We start from the raw sequence: 21,283 nt of genomic DNA, 5'->3' as shown, positions 1-21,283 counted from the left end.
GATGTCCTGGGTCAAGTTCCTGCATTGGGTTCTTGACCAGAAATGTTAACTGTCCCACTGACTCCACAGACATATCTGACCTGCAGAGTTCTTCGAGCAGCTTTTTTATTGTTGTACATGGTATCTATAAAACCAGGACCTTCTGGAATTGGGGGGAAGAGGGGTGGCAAGGGTTGTGATGGGAGTGGAGTGATGGAAAATGGGATCCTATGCTAATACCAATCTTATTGGACAGATAATTGTGGAATTGTAGTCAGCTGTGCAATACTACCTTCAGTGGAAAAAGTATCTGTCAGTCCTTAGTCTCTCAATTATCTGATGATTTAATTGGCATTCATGGGCAAATGCTTTGTTGTGTTACCTATGTTATACCAGTGTCTAGATTCAAAGAAGTTAATTTATTGGCTATTCACACCAGTGTTCTGGGGAGGGTGTGTGCAAAGTCATAGGATATACTGTATTCTGAAGATCATTAGTGTAGCAACTTGATAACAAAAATAGTGAAATTTGCCTAAATGGCATTCAGGGCTGTGGTTAAAAGTGCTTGAAAAAGCTCTCTGCTTGAAAAGCCAAGTTCTCATTGCATGAACTATTGAAAACCACAAAGTATTATGTAATTTTAATACAATTTAAATAAACTAATTTGATTTGTTCTAATTTACTGTAGGTATGCAATACCTCCAGAGCATGGCAAAAGGCTGGAACGACTGGCAAAAGGTAAGTAAATCCTCTTTTTGAAATACTTTCATTGTTCATAAATATGTTTTGGCAGTAATACATCTTCCATCCTTTGGAGTTCTCAGACAAATAAACCAGACATAACAACATGAGACTATGGTAATGCAAGGAGCCCCAAATAATAACGAGGGAAACTTTGAAATGATAAATAGTAGTTGTTTTCATAGTAGTGACTTAAAGCAACAGTGCTAGAAAGGTTTGATGTGAATTTTTTAATGCTCTTAATACTTAATGAAAAATGATGTAAGCTTTTGCTTATGATGAGATGAGTATATTTTTTTAATGTATGTTTTGAAACTCACTTCACATGTACTATACATAACAGCAGTAATTTGGTATTATTAGAGAGGCCACCTGGATAGCTGATAGAATCAGTTAAATTCTTTCTATAATGTAGTTCAAAATACTACTTAAGGTATGCAGTTAAGATGTAGTTTTTGGAGCGTATATCTTGTGTTAGTGTATTGCACTGGATTGTACTGCTAATGTTATCTTCAAAGATGAATAAGTTTCCATTTCCCAACAGAGATACATTTCCTACTTTGTGACCACAAAAACTTATTTGCTTGTTCCTTTATGCATATAATAATAGCTGACTTCATTATGGCAAAGTTTGTATATTGTCATTACAAAAATAATTCTTGTTCTTTTAGCAACTTCTGTTCTTTCATATCAAGTACATTCTGACTATTCCTGTTCTTTAGCACCACATTTAAACCGCACACTATTTAATATTTTACTTGCAGCTAGAAATGATTAGGGAATGTATCAGTAAAGGAACTCTTTTATGTGATATGCTTCTGTTCTTTGTCATGCTGGGTTATTAGTAAGTTTAAACTAGTGGAGAAATGTCACGTGCACGCCAGTATTGCTGAGAGCAGTTTTATAGGGCCGCCTCAAGAACACAAAAAAGCCTGATAAAAGAAAAGTATGGCCAACACGTGTGTGTGAATTTTGTCACGTACAGCCTGCAGTTAATCTTATGCAGAAATTCTACATTACTAATGGACATCACTGATCAAGGATCAATTGTATTTGCCATGTACATTTACACAAGTTAGGAATTTGTTGTGCTGTGTTGGTCAGGGCGAAACGTGCAACAAAAAACAGCAATATTCAGTAAATAAAAAAGAATTACACAAAAACAAAGTTAGAAGTTAAAAGTATGGATACAGAATAAAATGTGTATAAATACCAGCATGTATTTACGAGGTAAACAACATTACAAAAGATGATTTAAGGTGTTTACAGTGCAGTGACAAGGGTAATAGATAGAGTGGGGTGGGAGCTAACTAGAACGGTGATCAGATTAATGGCCTGAGGGAAGAAACTTTTAAGATGTTTTAAAATAGTCCCCCATTACAATTGTAAACCTGATTTTCCCATTCCCCTTGCATATTAAAGTCCTCCATTACAATTGTGGCGTTGCCCTTATTATATGTCCTTTCCAGCTCCTCTTTCCCCCCCCTTTCCCTCTTCTGACCTCTTACCTCTACTTGCCTCTTCTGGGTCCCCTCCTCCTTCATTTCCTCCTATGGTCCACTCTCCTCTCCTATCAGATTCTTTCTTCTCCAGCTCTTTACCTTTTCCATTCAAGTGGCTTCACCTATCACCTTCTAGCTCTCTTCCTTCCCTTCTGCTCACCTTTTTATTCTGGTGTCTTCCCTCTTCCTTTCCAGTCCTGAAGAAAGGTCTCGGGCCGAAATGTCGACTGTACTTTTTCCCATAGATGCCGCCTGGCTTGCTGACTTCCTCCAGCATTTTGTGTGTGTTGCTTGGATTTCTAGCATTTGCTGATTTTTCCTTGTTTGTGATTTTTAAGATGTGTAGTTTTAGTTTTAATAACCCCTATGGCGCTGCCTAGAAGGGAGCTTTTGAAAAAGGCTGCTTGTAGGATGGGTAGTGTCAGCAATCATTTTTCCTGCCCGTTTCTTTGACCTGAGCACATACAAGTACAGCAGTAGTGGTAGGCTGTAGCCAGTGACTTTTCCTGCTGCCTTGACTGTTCACTCTAGTTTTTGTATATCATGAGAGGATACTGCAATAAACCAGACAGCAACACCAGATGTGAGGATGCAGTGTGATGGCTCCAGTATATTCTGAGGAAGATAGAATTTTACCAGCTGCTGCAAGACGTACATCCATTGCCAAGCCTTTTTGTTAGTGAATGAGATAGGACTTCAGCTGGGAGAATCATGTGAATTAATGATATTCAGAAACATGAATGTTGGAACAGTGCTAACTGTAGATTTGTTGATGATGAATAGGTGGAGAGGAGACACATTTCTCCTGAAATCAATATGCATCTTTGTAGTTTTAAGAGCATTCAGTTCCAAGTTATTATTGTACATAGAACATAAAAGTCTACTGCACATTACAGGCCCTTTGGCCCACAACGTTGTGCTGACCATGTAACCTACTCCAGAAACTGCCAGAATTTCCTTAGTGCATAGCCCTCTATTTTTCTAAGCTCCATGTACCTATCTTAAGAGGCTCTTAAAAGACCCTATTGTATCTGCTTTCACCACCACCACCGGCAGTGCATTCCACACACCTACCATTCTCTGTGTGATTGTACCAGAACACTAACTTGTTTACTGAGTAACACGCACAAAATGCTGGAAGAATTCAGCAGGTCAGGTAGCATCCATGGAAAGGAATAAACAATTGATGTTTTGGGCCAAGTCCCTTCATCAGGACCGGAAAGGAAGAGGGGAGAAGCTTTTCCAGTTCTGATGAAAGGTTTTGGCCTGAAACATCAACAGTTTATCCTTCCCATGGATGCTGCTTAACCAGCTGAGTTCTTCTGCATTTTGTGTGTTTTCCAGCATCTGCAGAATTTCTTGTGTTTATGAATCACCAGCTTGTCTACTTGCTGGTGATAATTTCGTCACCTGTGATGACAAGTCCAGTGACAGTGATGTTTGAAAACCTTTTCAGTTTAGCTGATGGATTATTGGAGATGCTGTCATTGGTGTATAGAGAAAATAAGAAAGGGGAGAGAACACACCCTTGAGGTGCACTGCGCTGAGTGAGTGGGATGTGAGGATGGCTTGCCAGGTCTCTCATACTGGTTCTTCTCAAAGAGGAAATTTGTGATCTACCTGCAGAAGGGACCTGGTTAAGTTTGGAGAGTTTCTCATGCAGAAGCACAAGGAGGATGGTGTTGAGTATTGAAATTAACAACGAGAATCCTGACAAATGTATTTGAGGTGCTGTAAGGTGAAGTCACGACTAGTGTCTACGTCTACAGATCTGTTGGCTCTATAGGCAACTACAACAGTTAATTTTAACTTATGGATTTGAGAAATGACATGACCAACATTTCAAAAATCTCCGTTATGACTGATGTGAATGCAACTGGCCTGAAGTCGTCAAGTCCATGACCTTTGATTTTTTTTGGGGGGTGAACTAGAATAATAAGAGATTTCTTAAAACATGCTGGAGCAGTGCATAGTTTAAAAGATTGAAAATATCAGTGAAGACCGTAGACAGCTGGTAAGCGCAGTGTTTAAGGATGGCAGGGGAGACGGTCAAGGCCAGCAGACTTCTTGATATTTTGCTTTCTGATCAGCTTCTTCACCACCTCCTCCTTGACAATTAAGGGCCTGGCTGAATGGGCAGTAGAGGTTGTATTTGAAGTGTGATCTGTGAGTCAGATCTGCAGTAGAACTTGTTTAGCCAGTGTGAGAGGAGGGTCAGCAGGAGCAGAGGCGTGCCTTCTCTTTGTATTTGGTAATGAATTTACGGCCTTTCCAGACTGATGAACAGTCATTTCCAGAAAAATATTTTTCCAGTTTGACTGAATATTGGTTATTTCACAGCTCTGGTTGCCTTCTCCAGCTTGTACTTGGCCTTTTTGAGCTCCCCTTTAATTCCACTCCTGGATGCTTCCTCCTCCTCCAGATGCAGTGTTCTAAGCTCTGCATTGAACCAGGGTTTATTATTGCTGAAGCTAGTGATTATTTTAGTGGGGCTGCAGACATCTTCACTGATATAGGAGGTAATTGTGTCAGTGTATTCATTGCTGCTGTCAATACTAGTTTTAAAGATGTTTCCATCAGTGAAATCAAAACAGTCTCTTAGCATCTCTGAGACTTTATCAGACCATATTTTTATGACTTTATCGATGAGCTTCACCCCTTTCAGTTTTTGTCGGTATTCAGGGATGAGCTGAATGGTGGTCAGAATGTCCAAGGTGGAGGGGAGGGAGTGCTGGATATGGCATGATGGGCATCTTTAATTGGGCTGTAGCAATGGTCCAGAATATTACCTCCTTTAGTAGTACATTTAATGTGTTTGTGAAACTAGGGAGGTTTCCGTTTTAAAGTAACAATTAAAATCACCCAGGATAATAACAACAGAGTCCGAATAGCTTTTATCACCCTCTGTAACTAGATCAGCAGGCATTTGTTGTGCCTTGCACACTGTAGCTATGCCTCACTATGCACCATTATATCTACTTTAACAGTGCAATCTTTTGGATGACAGTACACTTAAAAAGTATTTGATTGGAAAACACGTCCTAAGATTACTAAAGGGTCCACATATATAAATTATCTCAAATTCTATGTGAAACGTACAGATGTTGGTCAGAAAACAATGACTATACATGGAAAAGGAGTCAGATGCTACTTTGGAAATAACCTGATGTTCTGTAGATATTTTTCAGAACTCTGTTCAACTTATTCTCAATTTTAAAATCTTCTTGTTGAGACAAGCCTGGGGGGATAGCATTGAATTAATTAGATAGTCAGGATGACAACTTTTTTTTCACGTTCACCTTTTAAATAAAGTCAACACTATTATTAGCTGCAAATTCAAGGTTCTGGTTTTCTCTGTTTTTCTGTGATTAATGTAGAACATTCATACCAATGTTCCAGTCGCATTGATAAGTGACCTGGCAAAACATTATGTATCACAGCGAAAGGATTACATACCACGCTATCTCTACTTAATCATTTCATATGGTTAGCTGCATTACTAATGCCATTTAATAGATTACTAATAGCATTAAAAGGAAATGCCGCGGGAATTGGTAGGAGGCAGCTATTGTGGCAGGTGTAGGCTATGTATAATTCATTATTATCACTGTGAGTAATGTAGGTGATTATGGTCTATCCATGACAATGATTGTTCTTTTCTACAGGACTAGTTTGCCATCATCTTCTTCTAGGCATTGTCTTTACGAGACTGATGACCCCAACCATTGTCTGCCTGGCATCAGTGGTCACGTAACCAGACTTCTGATGTGTCATATGACCATTCACCACCTGCTCCCATGGCTTTATGTGACCGTGATTGGAGATCTAAGCAGGTGCCGCACCTTGCCCAAGGGTAACCTGCAGGCTAGCGGAAAAAGAGGTGCCTTATACCTCCTTTGGTAGAGATGTATCTTCACCCTGCTACCCATATGTATAATTATGAACCTTTATCAGAATCAAATAGTTCTAGTTCATTGCTGGAAATGTATTCTTAATTTGTTGTGTTGGAATTCATTTTTGCATTCTCTTCATGAGCTTGAACTCTTTACTAGTGAGCAAAAATAAATACGGTGGATTCCAGTTAATTGACCCATCATTTAATTTTGGCAGCTGTTTATTTGGCCCAACTCTTAAAGAATAAAACCTAATTGAGAAAATAGCCGGTATTCCCTTCATTTATTTGGGACACTATGCCGGTTAATTGGGGCAGGAGACTTGCCGAACAAGTTCTAGCCAGCACCATTTGCATGCGCTTGAGTAGCAGTTGGATACTACTTCGTCTTTGGATCAAACAGTTTTCAAACATCGTCAATTGCATGTGTTTGTGTTCAAAAAGCAGTGATTTTTGTCACCAATAGATCACGAGAAATAAATAGTAGAACTCAGAACTGTTTTACTCACTGTAGTTTCAAGCATTCAGACTTGGAGATGGCAGATACAACCGGGAGTGAAAGTGAAATTAATTTGCTACTTGAGCAAGTTAGGAGCTACGAAAAATTTGAAGGTATCAACGATCATCTTGAATGTTACAATGAAAACGAAGATTTGGAGAATGCAATAATCAAAAGTATTATATGAATGCAGTCCATTAGCTACACTAACTGTCTGCTCTGATTTAATTCATTTACAGTCAATCAAAGAACACGGCAGCCTGCACTGGATTAATAATGCTGTAGTAGTATTAGTAGTGTTCTAATTTGTTCTGTCTTTCATTTAAATGCATAATTTATTACTCAGTTAAATTGTACATTGACTTTTTTAATAATACATTTTTAACTATTGGTATGAAACTTTGGATAATTGGGGCAGCCGTATAATTGTACTCATCCTGATGTGTCCCATTTAACCAGAATTCACTGTAAATATTATTGCTATTGTTTTGAAATAACTTGAAACATTCCAGGTGGAATGACTTGTAGCCAAGGATAGCAGCTACGTGTACCTTTGTCGTTTAGTGAGGAAACTAAGTTAGTTGCATTACTAGAATATGCTGCTTTGTAATCAATGCATCCGGACATTTTGGGGGCGGGTGCACCAATGTAGTCGCGTTTGAAAGAACTTGTTTGCTGTCGCCAAATGCTCCCTTCATGTCTACTGACCACTCAAGCATGCGATTAGGGTCATAAGACATAGGAGCAGAATCCGGCCATTCAGCCCATCGAGTCTGCTCCGACATTTCATCATGGCTGATCCTGGATCCCAGTCAACCCCATACACCTGCCTTCTTGCCATAACCTTTGATACCCTGACCTATCAGGAAATTATCAATTTTCGCACTGCCTTTAAAAGCACTACACAAGAGTAGCATAAGTTCAGCAGCTCGTGGAATGAAGTGGTGATAGAAATTCACGATACCTAAAAACTCTTGCAGTGCTTTAGTCATTCCATCAGTGGAAAGTCCATAATATTGGTGACCTCTGACTGCGGAGATGCAGTGACCGAGAAAGCCAATAGTAGACAAACTAACCAGTATTTAGTGGGGTTATTAATTGGCCCACGTTGGCTTAAGTGCTTGAAAAGTGTGCAGAGATGTGAGGAACACAGAACATAGAAATCTACAGTGCATTACAGGCCCTTTGGCCCACAATGTTGTGCTGACCATGTAACCTACTGTAGAAACTGCCTAGAATTACTCTATCACACAGTCTTCTATTTTTCTAAGTTCCATGTAGCTATCTAAGATTCTCTTAGAAGACTCTAAAGTGTTCAGTTTTGAATGCGCTGGCGACAAGTATGTTGTCCAGGTAAACAAAAAGAAGATAAACCTTTTAACACGGTGTCCATTGTATGCTGGAAAGTCTGTCCTGCGCTTTTCAGCCTTGTGCAGAAACTCAAATTGGCCAAATGGGATTATCATAGCAGTTTTGGGAACATCCTCACACGAGTACCTAGTGGTAGCCCCAACTAAGTAAACTGTAGAAAAAAAATTCTTTCCAGCTAAACATGCGGAAAAGTCTTGAATATGTGGGACAATCTGGGGCTGGTGGTAATCGCCACATGGATGGCAGCCACCACTGGGCTTAAGGACTATGTGGAGGGGTGAAGCCCAGGGGACTATTAGAATTGTGTACACTGCCAAGCATCTCCATGTTAGCAAACGCAACCTTTTCTGAGTCCATTCTACGTGCATGGGTGTGGATTGTTGAGTCAGTTGTGGCCATGGTGAGGTTTGGGAATTCGCTTAGCAGGCGAATGAATTCACATATGGTAGTGCATTTGCTGGGCTGAGTTGTTGTAAGGAGCTTACTGGAGGTTCAGGATAACGACCCAAAGTCCTTTGCATTCACAAGCTGGCAGTTCTTAAAATCTACTAACAGTGTTTTAGCACACAGAAAATCTGCACTGAGCAGAGGTCTTGCAACTTTATCCAAGACAAAGTTCCACTTAAGCAGAGCATCATGTGTCATGTCCCATAAGTCTGGACTCTGCTGCCATTTGTGACCTCCAGCGAGGGTCTGCTGCTCTCTGCCTTACACTCACTTGCGTGCCCATGTAACACAGGAAGCGTCGTCCTAAAAGGGTGTCCATAATGAACAATAGACGACCCTTGCAGTTGGAACCTACAGTGTTCACAGACCTCTGATGTCTCGATGTACTGCCACTGCTAAAGCTGCATGGTGGTCGGCACCTTCTTGGCATTCGTGCCGAAGCATATAGACCAGGCCCTGTCTGGTTTGGAGCCACAGGTGTGCGTCTGCTGACAGGGCATATTGAGACAGGGAAAGGAGGAAGTTCAATGTACCTCTGCCTGGCTGAGTGGAAGAAGGGAAGGCGCCAGAATAAAAAGGTGGGGGAGGGTGATAGGGGAAGTAGGATAGCTGGAAGATGATACGTGAATCCAGGTGGGTAGGAAAGGTAAAGGGCTGGAGAGGAAAGAATCTGATAGGGGAGGAGAATGGACCATAGGAGAAAGGGGAGGAGGAGGGGAACTGGGGGAGGTTATATGCAATTGAGAAGAGGTAAGAGGCCAAAGTGGGGAATAGAAGAAGAGGAAGGGAGAAGGAAAATTCTTTTTACTAGAAGGAGAAATTGATGTTCATGCCATCAGGTTAGATGCTACCCAGATGGAATATAAGGTATTGCTCCTCTACAATGAGGGTTGCCTCATCGTGGCACAAATGGACTGGAATTTTGGAATGAGAATTAAAATGTTTGGCCTTTGGGAAGTTCTGCTTTTGTCTGGTGAAGGGGAGGTGTTTGACGAAGTGGCCCCAATTCATGATGATGGATCTCACCAGTGTAGAGGATCCTTCACTGTGAGCACTGGACACAATGGACTGGCCCAGCAGATTCGCAGGTGAGGTGTTGCCTCACCTGGAAGCACCGTTGGTGGCCCTGAGTGGAGGTGAGGGAGGAGGTACATGCAAGTATAGCACTTCTGCCACTTTCAGGGAGGTCAGTGGAGCGGGGCGAATGGACAGAGGAATATTGGTCAATAACGTTTTCAAAGCCTTACTTATTAAAAGAAAGTTAAATATTAGATGTTGCTAAACATGAACGATTGAGAATGGATTTGATCGCTGGAATGTTGTCTGATTTTTTTGCTGCCTTCAAAATGCAGATGAAGTGGAGATGGTCTTGGAATGAAGAATTAAATGTCAAGGGATTTTCACATATTAGTTTTCCACCATGTTTGCCAAATGCAGTCTAAAGACAAAAATCCTTAGATGCATTGAGTTGTTCGTATTTTCCTTTTGTTACTTTTCCTGTACCTATGTATCTTTTTGCCATCGTGATTTTGTTTTGCAGGTGATGGCTACACTCATTTAAGGACTCTGTTATATTGTTATTAAATGCTTGTTATTTATTGTTACTTATTTATATCTGCATTTCCATAGTTTGTTTACAGATTCTGTTTACAGTTACTATTCCATAGATTTGCTAAGAATGCCCACAGAAAAAGAATCTCAGGGTTGTACGTGGTGACGTGTATGTGCTCTGATAGTAAACTTTGACTTTTCTTTTGGCAAGCATCACAAAAATTTTATTAAACCAAATTAATGCAAGATTTCTGCTGCTAAGATGTTGAACTTGATTCATTGTGACCAGGGTGATTGAGATAAATATGTAGCTTAAATTAGCGGCAGTGAATTTTGTTAGTGATTTATCTATCACTATTAAATATCCTTTTCTACTGACAAGATTGATCAGAGTTGAAGTGTACACACTGACAAGGATGAAATGGTGAAAGTTATGTTGTGACATCAAGGTGGTAATCCCTTATTGAATACAACTTTGTTAAACTGCCAAAGATTTTATCCAACCTGACTTAAAGATCATTTTGCATTTTAGTAACTTTTCAACAATTTTAATCAAACAGATGAAAACCGAAAACACTTAGCCAACTCTTCTGAATGGGAAGAGACAATTTGCTATTCTGTGCATTCACTCTCACCAACTACAGTCAAGCCAGACTCCCATCGTATCCTTTAACTTTCATTAGCAGCCATATCCTTTCCTCTCAAAAGTCACACTCTTGTCATTCTAGCTGCCATTGTTGTTCACTGTTTTAAAATGTCCAATGAATTAGCTTTTATTTCCTTCAAGGACATCAGTGATCTGCCCGCTCTTCTATGAACGTTGCACCATGTACCTGTCATGCTCTGGCTCTGTCCTCCACCACAACACCATTGGATGCTCTTCCTTCATTAATCACTTTGTCGTCACCTTGAGTTTATTGCCTTTCCTTTCCTGCTATCAGAAATGTTGCCAAAATATACCTCTGCCCCTGCTTTGTGGTCCTTCTAAGTTCATTTTGTATCTTTTCCTCTCTTGTGGTTAAGTGACTAAAAATAAGAACAAAAGTTACGCTTAGATTTGTCTAGAATTGATATTGACTGAAAGGGTGTTATGTGCTCTTAAGTCCCATTGATGAGAGAATATTAAAATCGTCCAAGCAATGGGCATGAGCAGCAGAATACTTCCTCCACATATGAATTGTCACATTTAAAGCTTGCAATTATGTACCATCAAGGATTTAACACCTTTAGGATGTGGGAGTCAAAGAAATGAAGCTGTTTATATTGTTTTGTTAATTATATCTAAAGTGAATTGTTGGAGCCTTACTGTTAGCTTTGAAAAGAAAAGTTAATTGTGATAGACCAGTACAATTTGATGCTGTGTTGTTGTAAAAGTGCCAGAAATATTATGGTTTTTTAATTCTGTTTTATTCTTTGCCTCCAGGTTTCTTTCCAGGTAGCTCTCAAGGCTGTGATGCATTTCTTCGCCACAAAATGACTCTCATATCACCCTCCATATTGAAGAAGTACAGCATTCCTTTTGACCGGGTAGGTCTTTGCTGTTAGTCTGCTTCTGATACATCCAGTCACGTGTTCTTATTTTCTTTACGCATGTTATCCAGAATCAAAGGTAATAGGTTTACATATCAACTTTCTGTGGAAGGTAAGAACTGCAGCTAATAGAACTAGAGCAAGAATTATTTTCATGTGTGATTCTGGAAAACCTAAATTGACGTCAGTTGGTTTTCATTAGAATATTCTGATTAATAATATGATTTAATTCTCAGAAGAGTTCTCATGTTTACAAGGCATAGTATGTTTGAAGTGTATGTGCATTTGGCATTGCTGTTAAACTGTTCCCTTTGATCCCATAAGGAGATGGTGCGCTTTGGGAATACAGCTGTTATTACAGAACTGGAGAAAGATGTGGTTTTGGAACCTTGTCAGTTTAGATTGTATTTAAAAATTTCCTTTTTCTTCAAAAGGTTTACTTAGACTTGCAAGTTAAGCGCCATGTAAACTGAACTGATAGAACCTTGTCATGGTATTTACTGTACCTCCTGATTGAATTGGACATCACCACTTTCTCCAGGGTAATTTATGATTGTTACTAGATACGTCATGGACAGCCGCAGCTTATGAGTGAGTAAAATAATTAGGGATGCAGAAAGTGAGCCTATTAGGAAAAGTTAATTTGCAGATTGGGAAATTAGTTACAGATGGAGATGGTGTTGAGGTGAGCTGATGATATGTGGTCAATGAGAGATAGAAAAAGGTTGTCAGAGTCCAAGGGGAAGCTCTTATACTTAATTTAAACAATTCAACATCTGTTGAATTTATTTAAAAAAAAACAGGCAATAAGGAATTTATTCAGTTTGTAACATTTTGATCTGATTACACTGAGACTTCACACAAATCTTCTGGAGCACTACTGAGGAGGAGGGATATTAGCCGGAGACCAGGAGAATAGTTAAGTTAGAGTGCTGGAGGACTATTATTGGCTGGCTTACAGTGTCCTAAATGTTGAATGATGTTGATTTTTTCCCCCCAATCCTTAGACTCTTTTAGCAAGATAGTTAAACAATGAAGTAAATATTTTTGAACACAAAAAAGGAAATAGGGTTAAGAGCATGTATGATGATATTTAGACTGGAAGAAATCTACTGTTAAATAGTGAGGTAGTATTCATGGGCCTTTTGAAAATGGCCTTGGTGGTGGGAAGAGTTGTCCCTGTGAGGGAGTTGGATGTCTACAACCCTCTGAAGCCTCTAATGACCATGTGCATTGCTGCCTCCATGGCAGATGGTGATGCAACCAGTCAGAATGCTCTCCACAGTACATCTGTAGAAATTGGCTCAAGTTTTTGGTGACATATGAAATCTCAAACTTCTAATGTGGTACAGCTGCTGTCATGCCTTCATCATGATTGTATCAATATGGTGGGCCCAGGATTAATCCTCGAAGATGTTGATGCCCAGGAACTTGAAACTGGTCACCTTTCCACTGTATTATCTTGACTTTCCCTTCCTGAAGTCCACAATCAGTTCCTTGGTCTTGCTGACGTTGTGTGCAAGGTTGCTGTTATGACGTCACTCAACCAGCCTATCTATTTCACTCCAGTACTCTTCCTTGTTGCCATTTGAAATTTTGCTAGTAACAGTAAATTTATAAATGGTGTTTTTCCTGTGCCAAGCTGAACAGTGATGCGCGAGGAGAGAGTAGAGCAGTTGAACACACATCCTTGAGGTGCACTTGTGTTGATTATCAGTCAGGAGTTAGTATAAAAACATCCAAACCAGTAATTATTCACATATCACCATGAAATTAAGAATGTCAGAATGGCTATTGAAGGGATGGGAGAGATGTTATATTTTTAGGTTTGGAGTAATGTCAAAGTCACTCTGCTCTGTCCCTATTGGAAACACCTAAAGAAAGGCTTGTATTTCAAAGTCTCGGGTATTGTATGGGTTTGAAAGCTGTAGTCATCGTATAATCACTGTTGAAATGCAGGACATGTAGTAGTCAATTCACACTGTTTCCTTGTCATAATCTGTGACAATGATCAGATAAGCTCTGTTCAGATTTTAAAGGAACACCTCTGATAACTACTTTGCTGCCCTTAAACATAATGTCATTTAGTTCCTTTTTCAAAATTTCCACCTGAAAGACTGGACATTGCCTTAGTTTATTGAAGCCGAATGGTAGCACATTCATTGCAACATTGCCCCAGCCTAGATTTCTTTTGTGCCAAAGTTCCTCAACAGCACTTTGTTGGAAGATTGTGAACTTGAGTAAACCACAGCTGACTTTTAATGCCAGTGTTGGCAGCCTGAAATCTGTTGATGCATGGATATGTTTCAATAAATTCTACCTGTGCAATATAGTCAAGTCCTAATAAAGGACACAGAGTTTTCCATTAACTTTGTTTAAACACTTAACAGCACAGTTTCTTAAGATAGTTGCCTGCATCAATTTGTAGGTCAGGAAGCATTTCCATTTAGTCTGAGCAAATTGCATTTGTCTATATTCCTACTGGATATCATGACCAGGATTTAGAAAGAGGAGTTATATTGTGGTTTGAGAAAATATGCAGTAATTCAGCATGTGGCAAAAATGTAAACAACAGGAATTCTGCAGATGCTGGAAATTCAAGCAACACACATCAAAGTTGCTGGTGAATGCAGCAGGCCAGGCAGCATCTCTAGGAAGAGGTACAGTCGACGTTTCGGGCCGAGACCCTTCGTCAGGACTAACTGAAGGAAGAGTTAGTAAGAGATTTGAAAGGGGGGAGGGGGAGATCAAAAATGATAGGAGAAGACAGGAGGGGGAGGGATGGAGCCAAGAGCTGGATAGGTGATTGGCAAAGCGGATATGAGAGGATCATGGGACAGGAGGTCCGGGGAGAAAGACAAGGGTGGGAGGAACCCAGAGGATGGGCAAGGGGTATAGTCAGAGGGACAGAGGGAGAAAAAGGAGAGTGAGAGAAAGAATGTGTGTATAAAAATAAATAACAGATGGGGTACGAGGGGGAGGTGGGGCATTAGCGGAAGTTAGAGAAGTCGATGTTCATGCCATCAGGTTGGAGGCTACGCAGACGGAATATAAGGTGTTGTTCCTCCAACCTGAGTGTGGCTTTATCTTTTACAGTAGAGGAGGCCATGGATAGACATGTCAGAATGGGAATGGGATGTGGAACTAAGATGTGTGGCCACTGGGAGATCCTGCTTTCTCTGGCGGACAGAGCGTAGGTGTTCAGCAAAGCGGTCTCCCAGTCTGCGTCGGGTCTCGCCAATATATAGAAGGCCACATCGGGAGCACCGGATGCAGTATATCACCTCAGCCGACTCACAGGTGAAGTGTCGCCTTAGAGACGTGAAGAGGATACCTTGAACAGTATGGCACAAACAATTGGTGTGCTGCAGTGAGTGATACAAGATTAATGAAATGATCATAGTAGTCTGCAGAGATGTGCAGCCTGGTGGCAAAAATGTGTTTCTTTACAGCAAATATGGCGTCATGCAATGGGGGTTAAATTGAAACCTCTAGTAAATATGCTGTGCTTTTTGAAAAATTCCATCTGCTGTCATGCTATTTGCTAGCCCTTTGCAGATAGAAGAGTAAACATATCAACAATCTGAATCTTCAGCTACAAAATAGCTAGTCATTTTCCAGTTAAAGAGCTAAGAGAGCAATGTTTTTGTAAAAATTAACGACTATTATTTTGAACGTTAAAAGCTTTTTTTTGCATTTACCTTCAGTATAAGACCGATTTTGAAACAGGGCTGCACGTCTCTGCAGACTACTATGATCATTTCATTAATCTTGTATCAGTCACTGCAGCACACCAATTGTTTGTGCCATACTGTTCAAGGTATCCTTTTCATGTCTCTAAGTATTTAGATAGTGGGGTGGTTCTCAAACAGGCAGGATGTTTCCAGAAGAGTCCTGCAATGACCTTTGTTGGAGCCTGATCTATGTACAGGGCTTGCTATCCAATTTGTGTCCCATTTTGTCAGTGCGATAAAATGGTTGAAGTTTGAAACAGTGTGGACGGTAGCATTAAAGGTGTTAATGAGATGAGTGATTGGGGAATCATCTTAAGTAAGTGTGTGATTTTCAACTTTGTAGCTCAAAATGAGATAAGTGGTGAAACGTTAGAAGCAAGAGACTTGGGGAACTCTGTATATCATTGAAATGCGAAAAGCAGGTGCAGAAAGTAATAAAAATAAAGTTAATGGAATGATAATATCTGGAAAATTGAGTTGTAGAGAACTGGTTACAAGAGGGTGACACATTCTGGATCACTGTGATCAGTTCTGTACGCCTCATCTTAAGAAGGGAATGACAGTATATGCTTCTCAATCCTTAAGGGCATTGTTGCTGTGGCTTTCTTGGAATATTGGCTGGTGTGCAGTTTGGAATTAATTCTTTGTTCAAATTTGGCAAAAGGTTCTATAAAGTAGGGTTGTTGTCTATGGAGCTTACAAGGTCCTGCAATAATTGACTGAACTTTTCAAGGTATTAAAGGGAATTTACAGGATGGAAAAAGAGAAATTTTATCTGCTGATTTTAGAAACCAATAATGGGGAGCATAGCCTAGACGTTACAGCCTGGTACAGTGGTGAAGATGGAAAACATGTCGATGTGCAAACTATGGTAGGAATTTGAAACACTTGTCTTTATGGTGATATAAATGAATTGTTAATTGTAAATCTCTTTTTGGAAAGAGTGGCTTTAGGAAACAAAACAAATAGCTGCAAGGATGAGATAGATGGCAAAGACAAATAAGGCATGAATCTTAATGCAATTTGAGGGACCAAATTGCCTGTGTTCATATATTATTAAAGAAATCCTGGAGCAGTGAAAGTTAATAATGATTAATGTCCAACTCTGAATTGAGAATGAAACAAACTTTAAGAAGATTCATGTTGATTGCAGGAAGTGCTTGCTACACAGTTAGAATCAGAATCAGCTTTAATATCACTGGCATATGTCTTGAAATTTGTTGTTTTCCAGCAGCAGAACGGTGTAATACATAATAAAAACAAGCTATAAATTATAATAAGAAATATATATACAGTGGATTCCGGTTAATTGGGATATATCGGGATCAGTGTATTTCAGCGCAATTAAGCGGCTGACCCATTTAGCCGAAGTTTCATGGAAATAGTTAAAGAAGTATAAAGGAGACAAACTACCATTTAATTAAGCAACAAGTTATGTATTTAAGTGAAATTGAGAACAAATTAAAACACTACTAATTTTACCATAGTGCTACAGAACTGTGTTTTAGTTTGTAATGGTTACTGACATTGAGTGTACACTGCTGTTTTCTTTTCATTGACTGCAAATGAACAAAATCAGTCTAGTCACCTAGTGCAGATAATTGACTGCCTTCATTGCCTTCCTTAAAGTAATTCCGCAATCCAACGGTAAATTTCTTGGCGTCCTCTGTAGTCGCTAGCTCAGGTTCAGTTGTCATCTTTATCACTTTCCTTGTCTTCATATTTTCTGCCGTAGTGTTTTGATACAATGCTTTTGACAATTGCATCTCCTAAATCTTCATTTTCGTTGTAATATTTAAGATGATTGTTGATACCTTCAAATTGAGCATAGTTCCTAACTTGTTGAAGTAGTGAAATCTTTTCATTTTCACTCCTGTCCATTTTCAGCATCTCCAAACTTGAGTGCTTGAAACTGCTGTGAGCAAGAGTTCTGAATTGTCTTGCTGCTTACTTCTCACCAAATATCACTGCCAAACTGTACTGCCTGTAAAAGGTTAACTCATACACTTACTTCCTTGCCTGTTGAAGAAGATATCAGTAGATTTTTTTCAATTGCTTCGAGAATATGGTTCACCAACTTTCTGTGATACAAAGTATATAAACTTTTTGATTCCCATATCCATTGGGTGCACCAACAGTATTATATTGGCAGGGAGAAATTCTAGTTTGACATTTCTAAAACATTCGGAAACATTAGGGTGTGCTGCACAATTGTCAACAAGCGGAAGCTGTAGTTCTACATCCCAAACTCATCAGCTATTTCTTAAACATTTCAGAAGTCATCCACACATTCTTGTTAGCATAGTACCCAACTAGTTAAACCCCTTAAAGCATTGAGGTTTAACACTTTCCCAGTAACCAACCATTTTCTTTTTATTGGTTCTTGACATACTTGTACAAGAGAACACAGTTATGCAATCTATTGCTTTCTTTGAACCTCCAGCATGGCATGATTTAAAAAAAAAAGACCTGTTTCATCAGCATTGTAGGTATCATCTGCAAACAATTTTCAAAGTAAGTAGGAGAGCTTTGTAGATTTCCATGTTTCTATACTTCGCTGTGCGCTTTCTTGAATTTAATGTGGTGCCTACATTTCCATTGAGATAACCAACCATCTGTTGCTTTAAAATCTTCATGACTCAGCTTCTTAGCTAGCTCCTTTGACCTATTTGTTAACATTGCTCCACTGACAAGCACACCTCGTATGGTTACAATGGAAAACCATTCATTGAGGGCCTCTTTGACATCTCGATCGTTAACCTCTGTGTTTTCCGTTTAGAGATGTTTCCTGCTGTCCCTCGCATAATGCCCATTCTTCACGCATTTTATCGTGCTGACGTAACAGTTGTGCAATTGTTGATTTCAGCACTCCAGTTATCTCTGTTAGATGATGATGAGTGCTGTTAGGTGGATGGCATTTAATTTGCTCCAGCAGAGTAATTTTTTTGACAGGGGAGGCTAGTGCCTTTATATTCAATGCACGTCAGGAATATGATGGAATTCCTTGCACCTGCCTGGATGAGTACAGCAACATCAATTGCCAAGACCTTGATAATATCCAGGACGAGGCAGCAGGCACATACTGCATGTGGTTGCAGTATGTACCATCTATAAAATGTATTATATTTGCTCACCCAATCACTCTGACAACACTTACCAGAGTTTTGTTTGGACACTACTTCAAAATGCTCCTTCCAGTGAGTGCTGAACACCTTTCTGTACTTGATGTTCTTGATCCATGGCAGGATGGGCTCTTGGAAGATTGGGCCATAGATGGTCATGAGGGTGTTGAGGAATAACTGTGTGTTGTAGTTACCAGTTATTTGCTGGATATTCTTTTCTTCTTACTCACCAGATCACTTTTTATTATGTCTTCAGTTTCAACTGCTTTAAATATTTTATTTTTGCTTAAGGGTATGATGAAGATTCCAACTCAAGTACAGTAGATTCCGGTTAATCGGGCCAGCCACTTATTTGAGACAACACTTAACAAAACCAAATCAAGAGATTTGCTGGGATTACCTTCATTTATTTGGGACACTATGCCACTTAATTGGGACAGGAGACTATTGCCAAACAGTTCCTAACTAGCATCAGTCGTGCACACTTGTGTGGCCTTTGGACACTACACTATGCTTAGGGCGAGCAGTTTTTAAATAACGTCAGTTGCATGTGTTTGTGTTCAAAAACCATTGATTTTTGTCACTGATAGTTGGTGAGAAATAAATAGTTAGATAATTCTGAACTGTTTTGCGAACTGCAGTTTTGAGCATTCAGGCTTGGAGATGTCAGAATTGTCCGGAAGTAAAAATGAAGTGATTTCACTACCTCAACAAGTTAGAAACTATGAAGAATTTGAAGGTATCAACAGTCATGTTGAAGGTTACAATGAAAATGAAGATTTGGAGGATGCAATCATTGATGGCGTTGTATGAAGGCAGTCTGTTATCTGCACTAGATGTCTGTGCTGATTTTGTTCGTTGTATATACTAGTTGAATTCCTCCGTCAATAACTGTTAGGAGCTAATGCATTTTTTGTAGTACAGGTGTCCCCCGCTTTTCGAACGTTCGCTTTACGAAACCTCACTGTTACGAAAGACCTACATTAGTACCCTGTTTTCACTTTCAGAAGGTGTTTTCACTGTTACGAAAAAAAAATCAGCACGCGAAAAAAGGCAGCGCGCGCCCCGAACAGCCACTCTCCCCGGATTCGGAACTGCATTCTCACCGGCATTGCTTAAGCACATGCCTGTGAAAAGTCGTTTGCAAGATGAGCTCTAAGGTATCAGAAAAGCCTGAAAGAGCTCGTAACGGTGTTGCACTTAGCGTAAAAGTAGACATAATTAAACGTTTTGATCGTGGTGAACGAAGTAAGGACAAAGTAAGTTTGGCTTGTGGAAGCTGACGAAGATGATGTTGAAGAGATTTTGGCATCCCATGACCAAGAACTGATAGATGAAGAGCTGATGCAATTGGAAGAGGAAAGGATAACAATCAAAATCGAATTCATTAGCGAAATGAATGTGAAGCAACTGCGTGAGATTTTCACTGCAATGATGAAGTACGACTTTAATTTTGAAAGGGTACGTAGGTTTAGGGGATATTTGCAGGATGGTTTGAGTGCTTACAAAGAACTGTATGATAGAAAAATGCATGGGGCTCAGCAGTCAAGCAAGTCTTCCACATCAGCCACAGCAGACAACGAATCTCGACCTTTGGCATCGAGGCGGGCAGTCATAGGAGGAGATGAGCCACCTGCCCTGATCGACGATGAGATGACTCCGAGTGTCCCACCATCCCAACCCCGGGGCCACGGACAGATATCGATTCGCAGAGAATGCAGCGGTAGCCGGGAGGCACCCAGCACATCTTTAAGAAAAAAGCCGAAATAAACAAGCTAATTAATTAGGTGCCACCCGATGCGTAATTGTCGGCCCAGATCTGAGACGATGCAATCGGAAATCGGCACTGATCTGGGCCGACCAATTACGTGCCAAGCGGCACCTAATTAATTAGCATGTTTATTACGGCTTTTTTCTTAAAGATGTGCTGTGAGCCTCCTGGCTACCGTTGCCCCCCCTGCATGCTTCGTGGCAATGTATTGGTCGCTGACGGAGGGTGGGGGCCACTGCACCCCCCAACCTGCGACGACTCAGTCTAACACACCTTCACCAGTGTGCTCGGCGCTGAACCAATTCCGGTAGGTGATACTACGCTGTAAATACATTATTTCTACTTTATATCGGCTGTGTATTTTTACGTGTTACTTGGTATGATTTGGCAACTTCATAGCTTAAAGGTTACTGGAGAGTGCTTGCGCTGTGCTTTTGCCAACAGCGCTTGCGTGAGATTTTCTGCCGACGGCGCTTACGTGAGATTTTCGCTACGGAGAACAGTGCAGTAATGATTGTGGAAAAGTATTTCTACTTTATATAGGCTGTGTGTTTATCATATCATTCCTGCTTTTACTATATGTTACTGTTATTTTAGGTTTTATGTGTTATTTGGCATGATTTGGTAGGTTATTTTTGGGTCTGCGAACGCTCACAAAATTTTCCCATATAAATAAATGGTAATTGCTTCTTCACTTTACGACATTTCGGCTTACGAGCTGTTTCATAGGAATGCTGTACCTTCGGATGGCGGGAGAAACCTGTACTGTAATAATATTGATAGTGTTTTAATTTGTTCTGTATTTCACTTAAATACGTAATCAGTTTCCCTTTTTATTACTTTTTAAACTATTTCCATTAAACTTTGGGTTAATTGGACCAAAATGTACTGGTACCAATCTGTCCGGTTACAAGGATCTACCCCTTAGTAATAATAATCAGAGAGGCACAAAGAGAATCTGTAATTACCAGCAAGTACTACTGTTGCCTCGATGGAACAATACGTGAATTTATGCAAGTGAATACCGGTGTCCACACCTACTAAGTTTTCCTAACCCTTCATGAACGGTCAAAGAATAGAGAAGATAAATACCATTAAAAGGAGGCTATGTATTCTGCATGGTCCCTATCTGATCTTCACTTGT

At 40.0% G+C, this 21,283-nt stretch overlaps 1 protein-coding gene across 4 annotated transcripts in view; it reads left to right on the top strand.

Moving 5' to 3' along the window:
• Window positions 1-21,283, top strand: part of kdm4b (lysine (K)-specific demethylase 4B) — a 550,987-nt gene that overhangs the window by 175,728 nt on the left and 353,976 nt on the right. For all 4 annotated transcript variants that reach the window (XM_072244640.1, XM_072244641.1, XM_072244642.1 and 1 more), the window contains 2 exons: window positions 668-717; window positions 11,406-11,509. In XM_072244640.1, the coding sequence (XP_072100741.1) occupies window positions 668-717; window positions 11,406-11,509 (154 nt within the window). The remainder of the gene's footprint in view (window positions 1-667; window positions 718-11,405; window positions 11,510-21,283) is intronic.

The sequence above is a fragment of the Mobula birostris genome, chromosome 26, assembly GCF_030028105.1.
Source record: "Mobula birostris isolate sMobBir1 chromosome 26, sMobBir1.hap1, whole genome shotgun sequence".
Classification (NCBI taxonomy): domain Eukaryota; kingdom Metazoa; phylum Chordata; class Chondrichthyes; order Myliobatiformes; family Myliobatidae; genus Mobula; species Mobula birostris.
The sequence above is the reverse complement of the archived record's forward strand: the minus strand, read 5'-3'. Positions and strand labels throughout refer to the sequence as shown.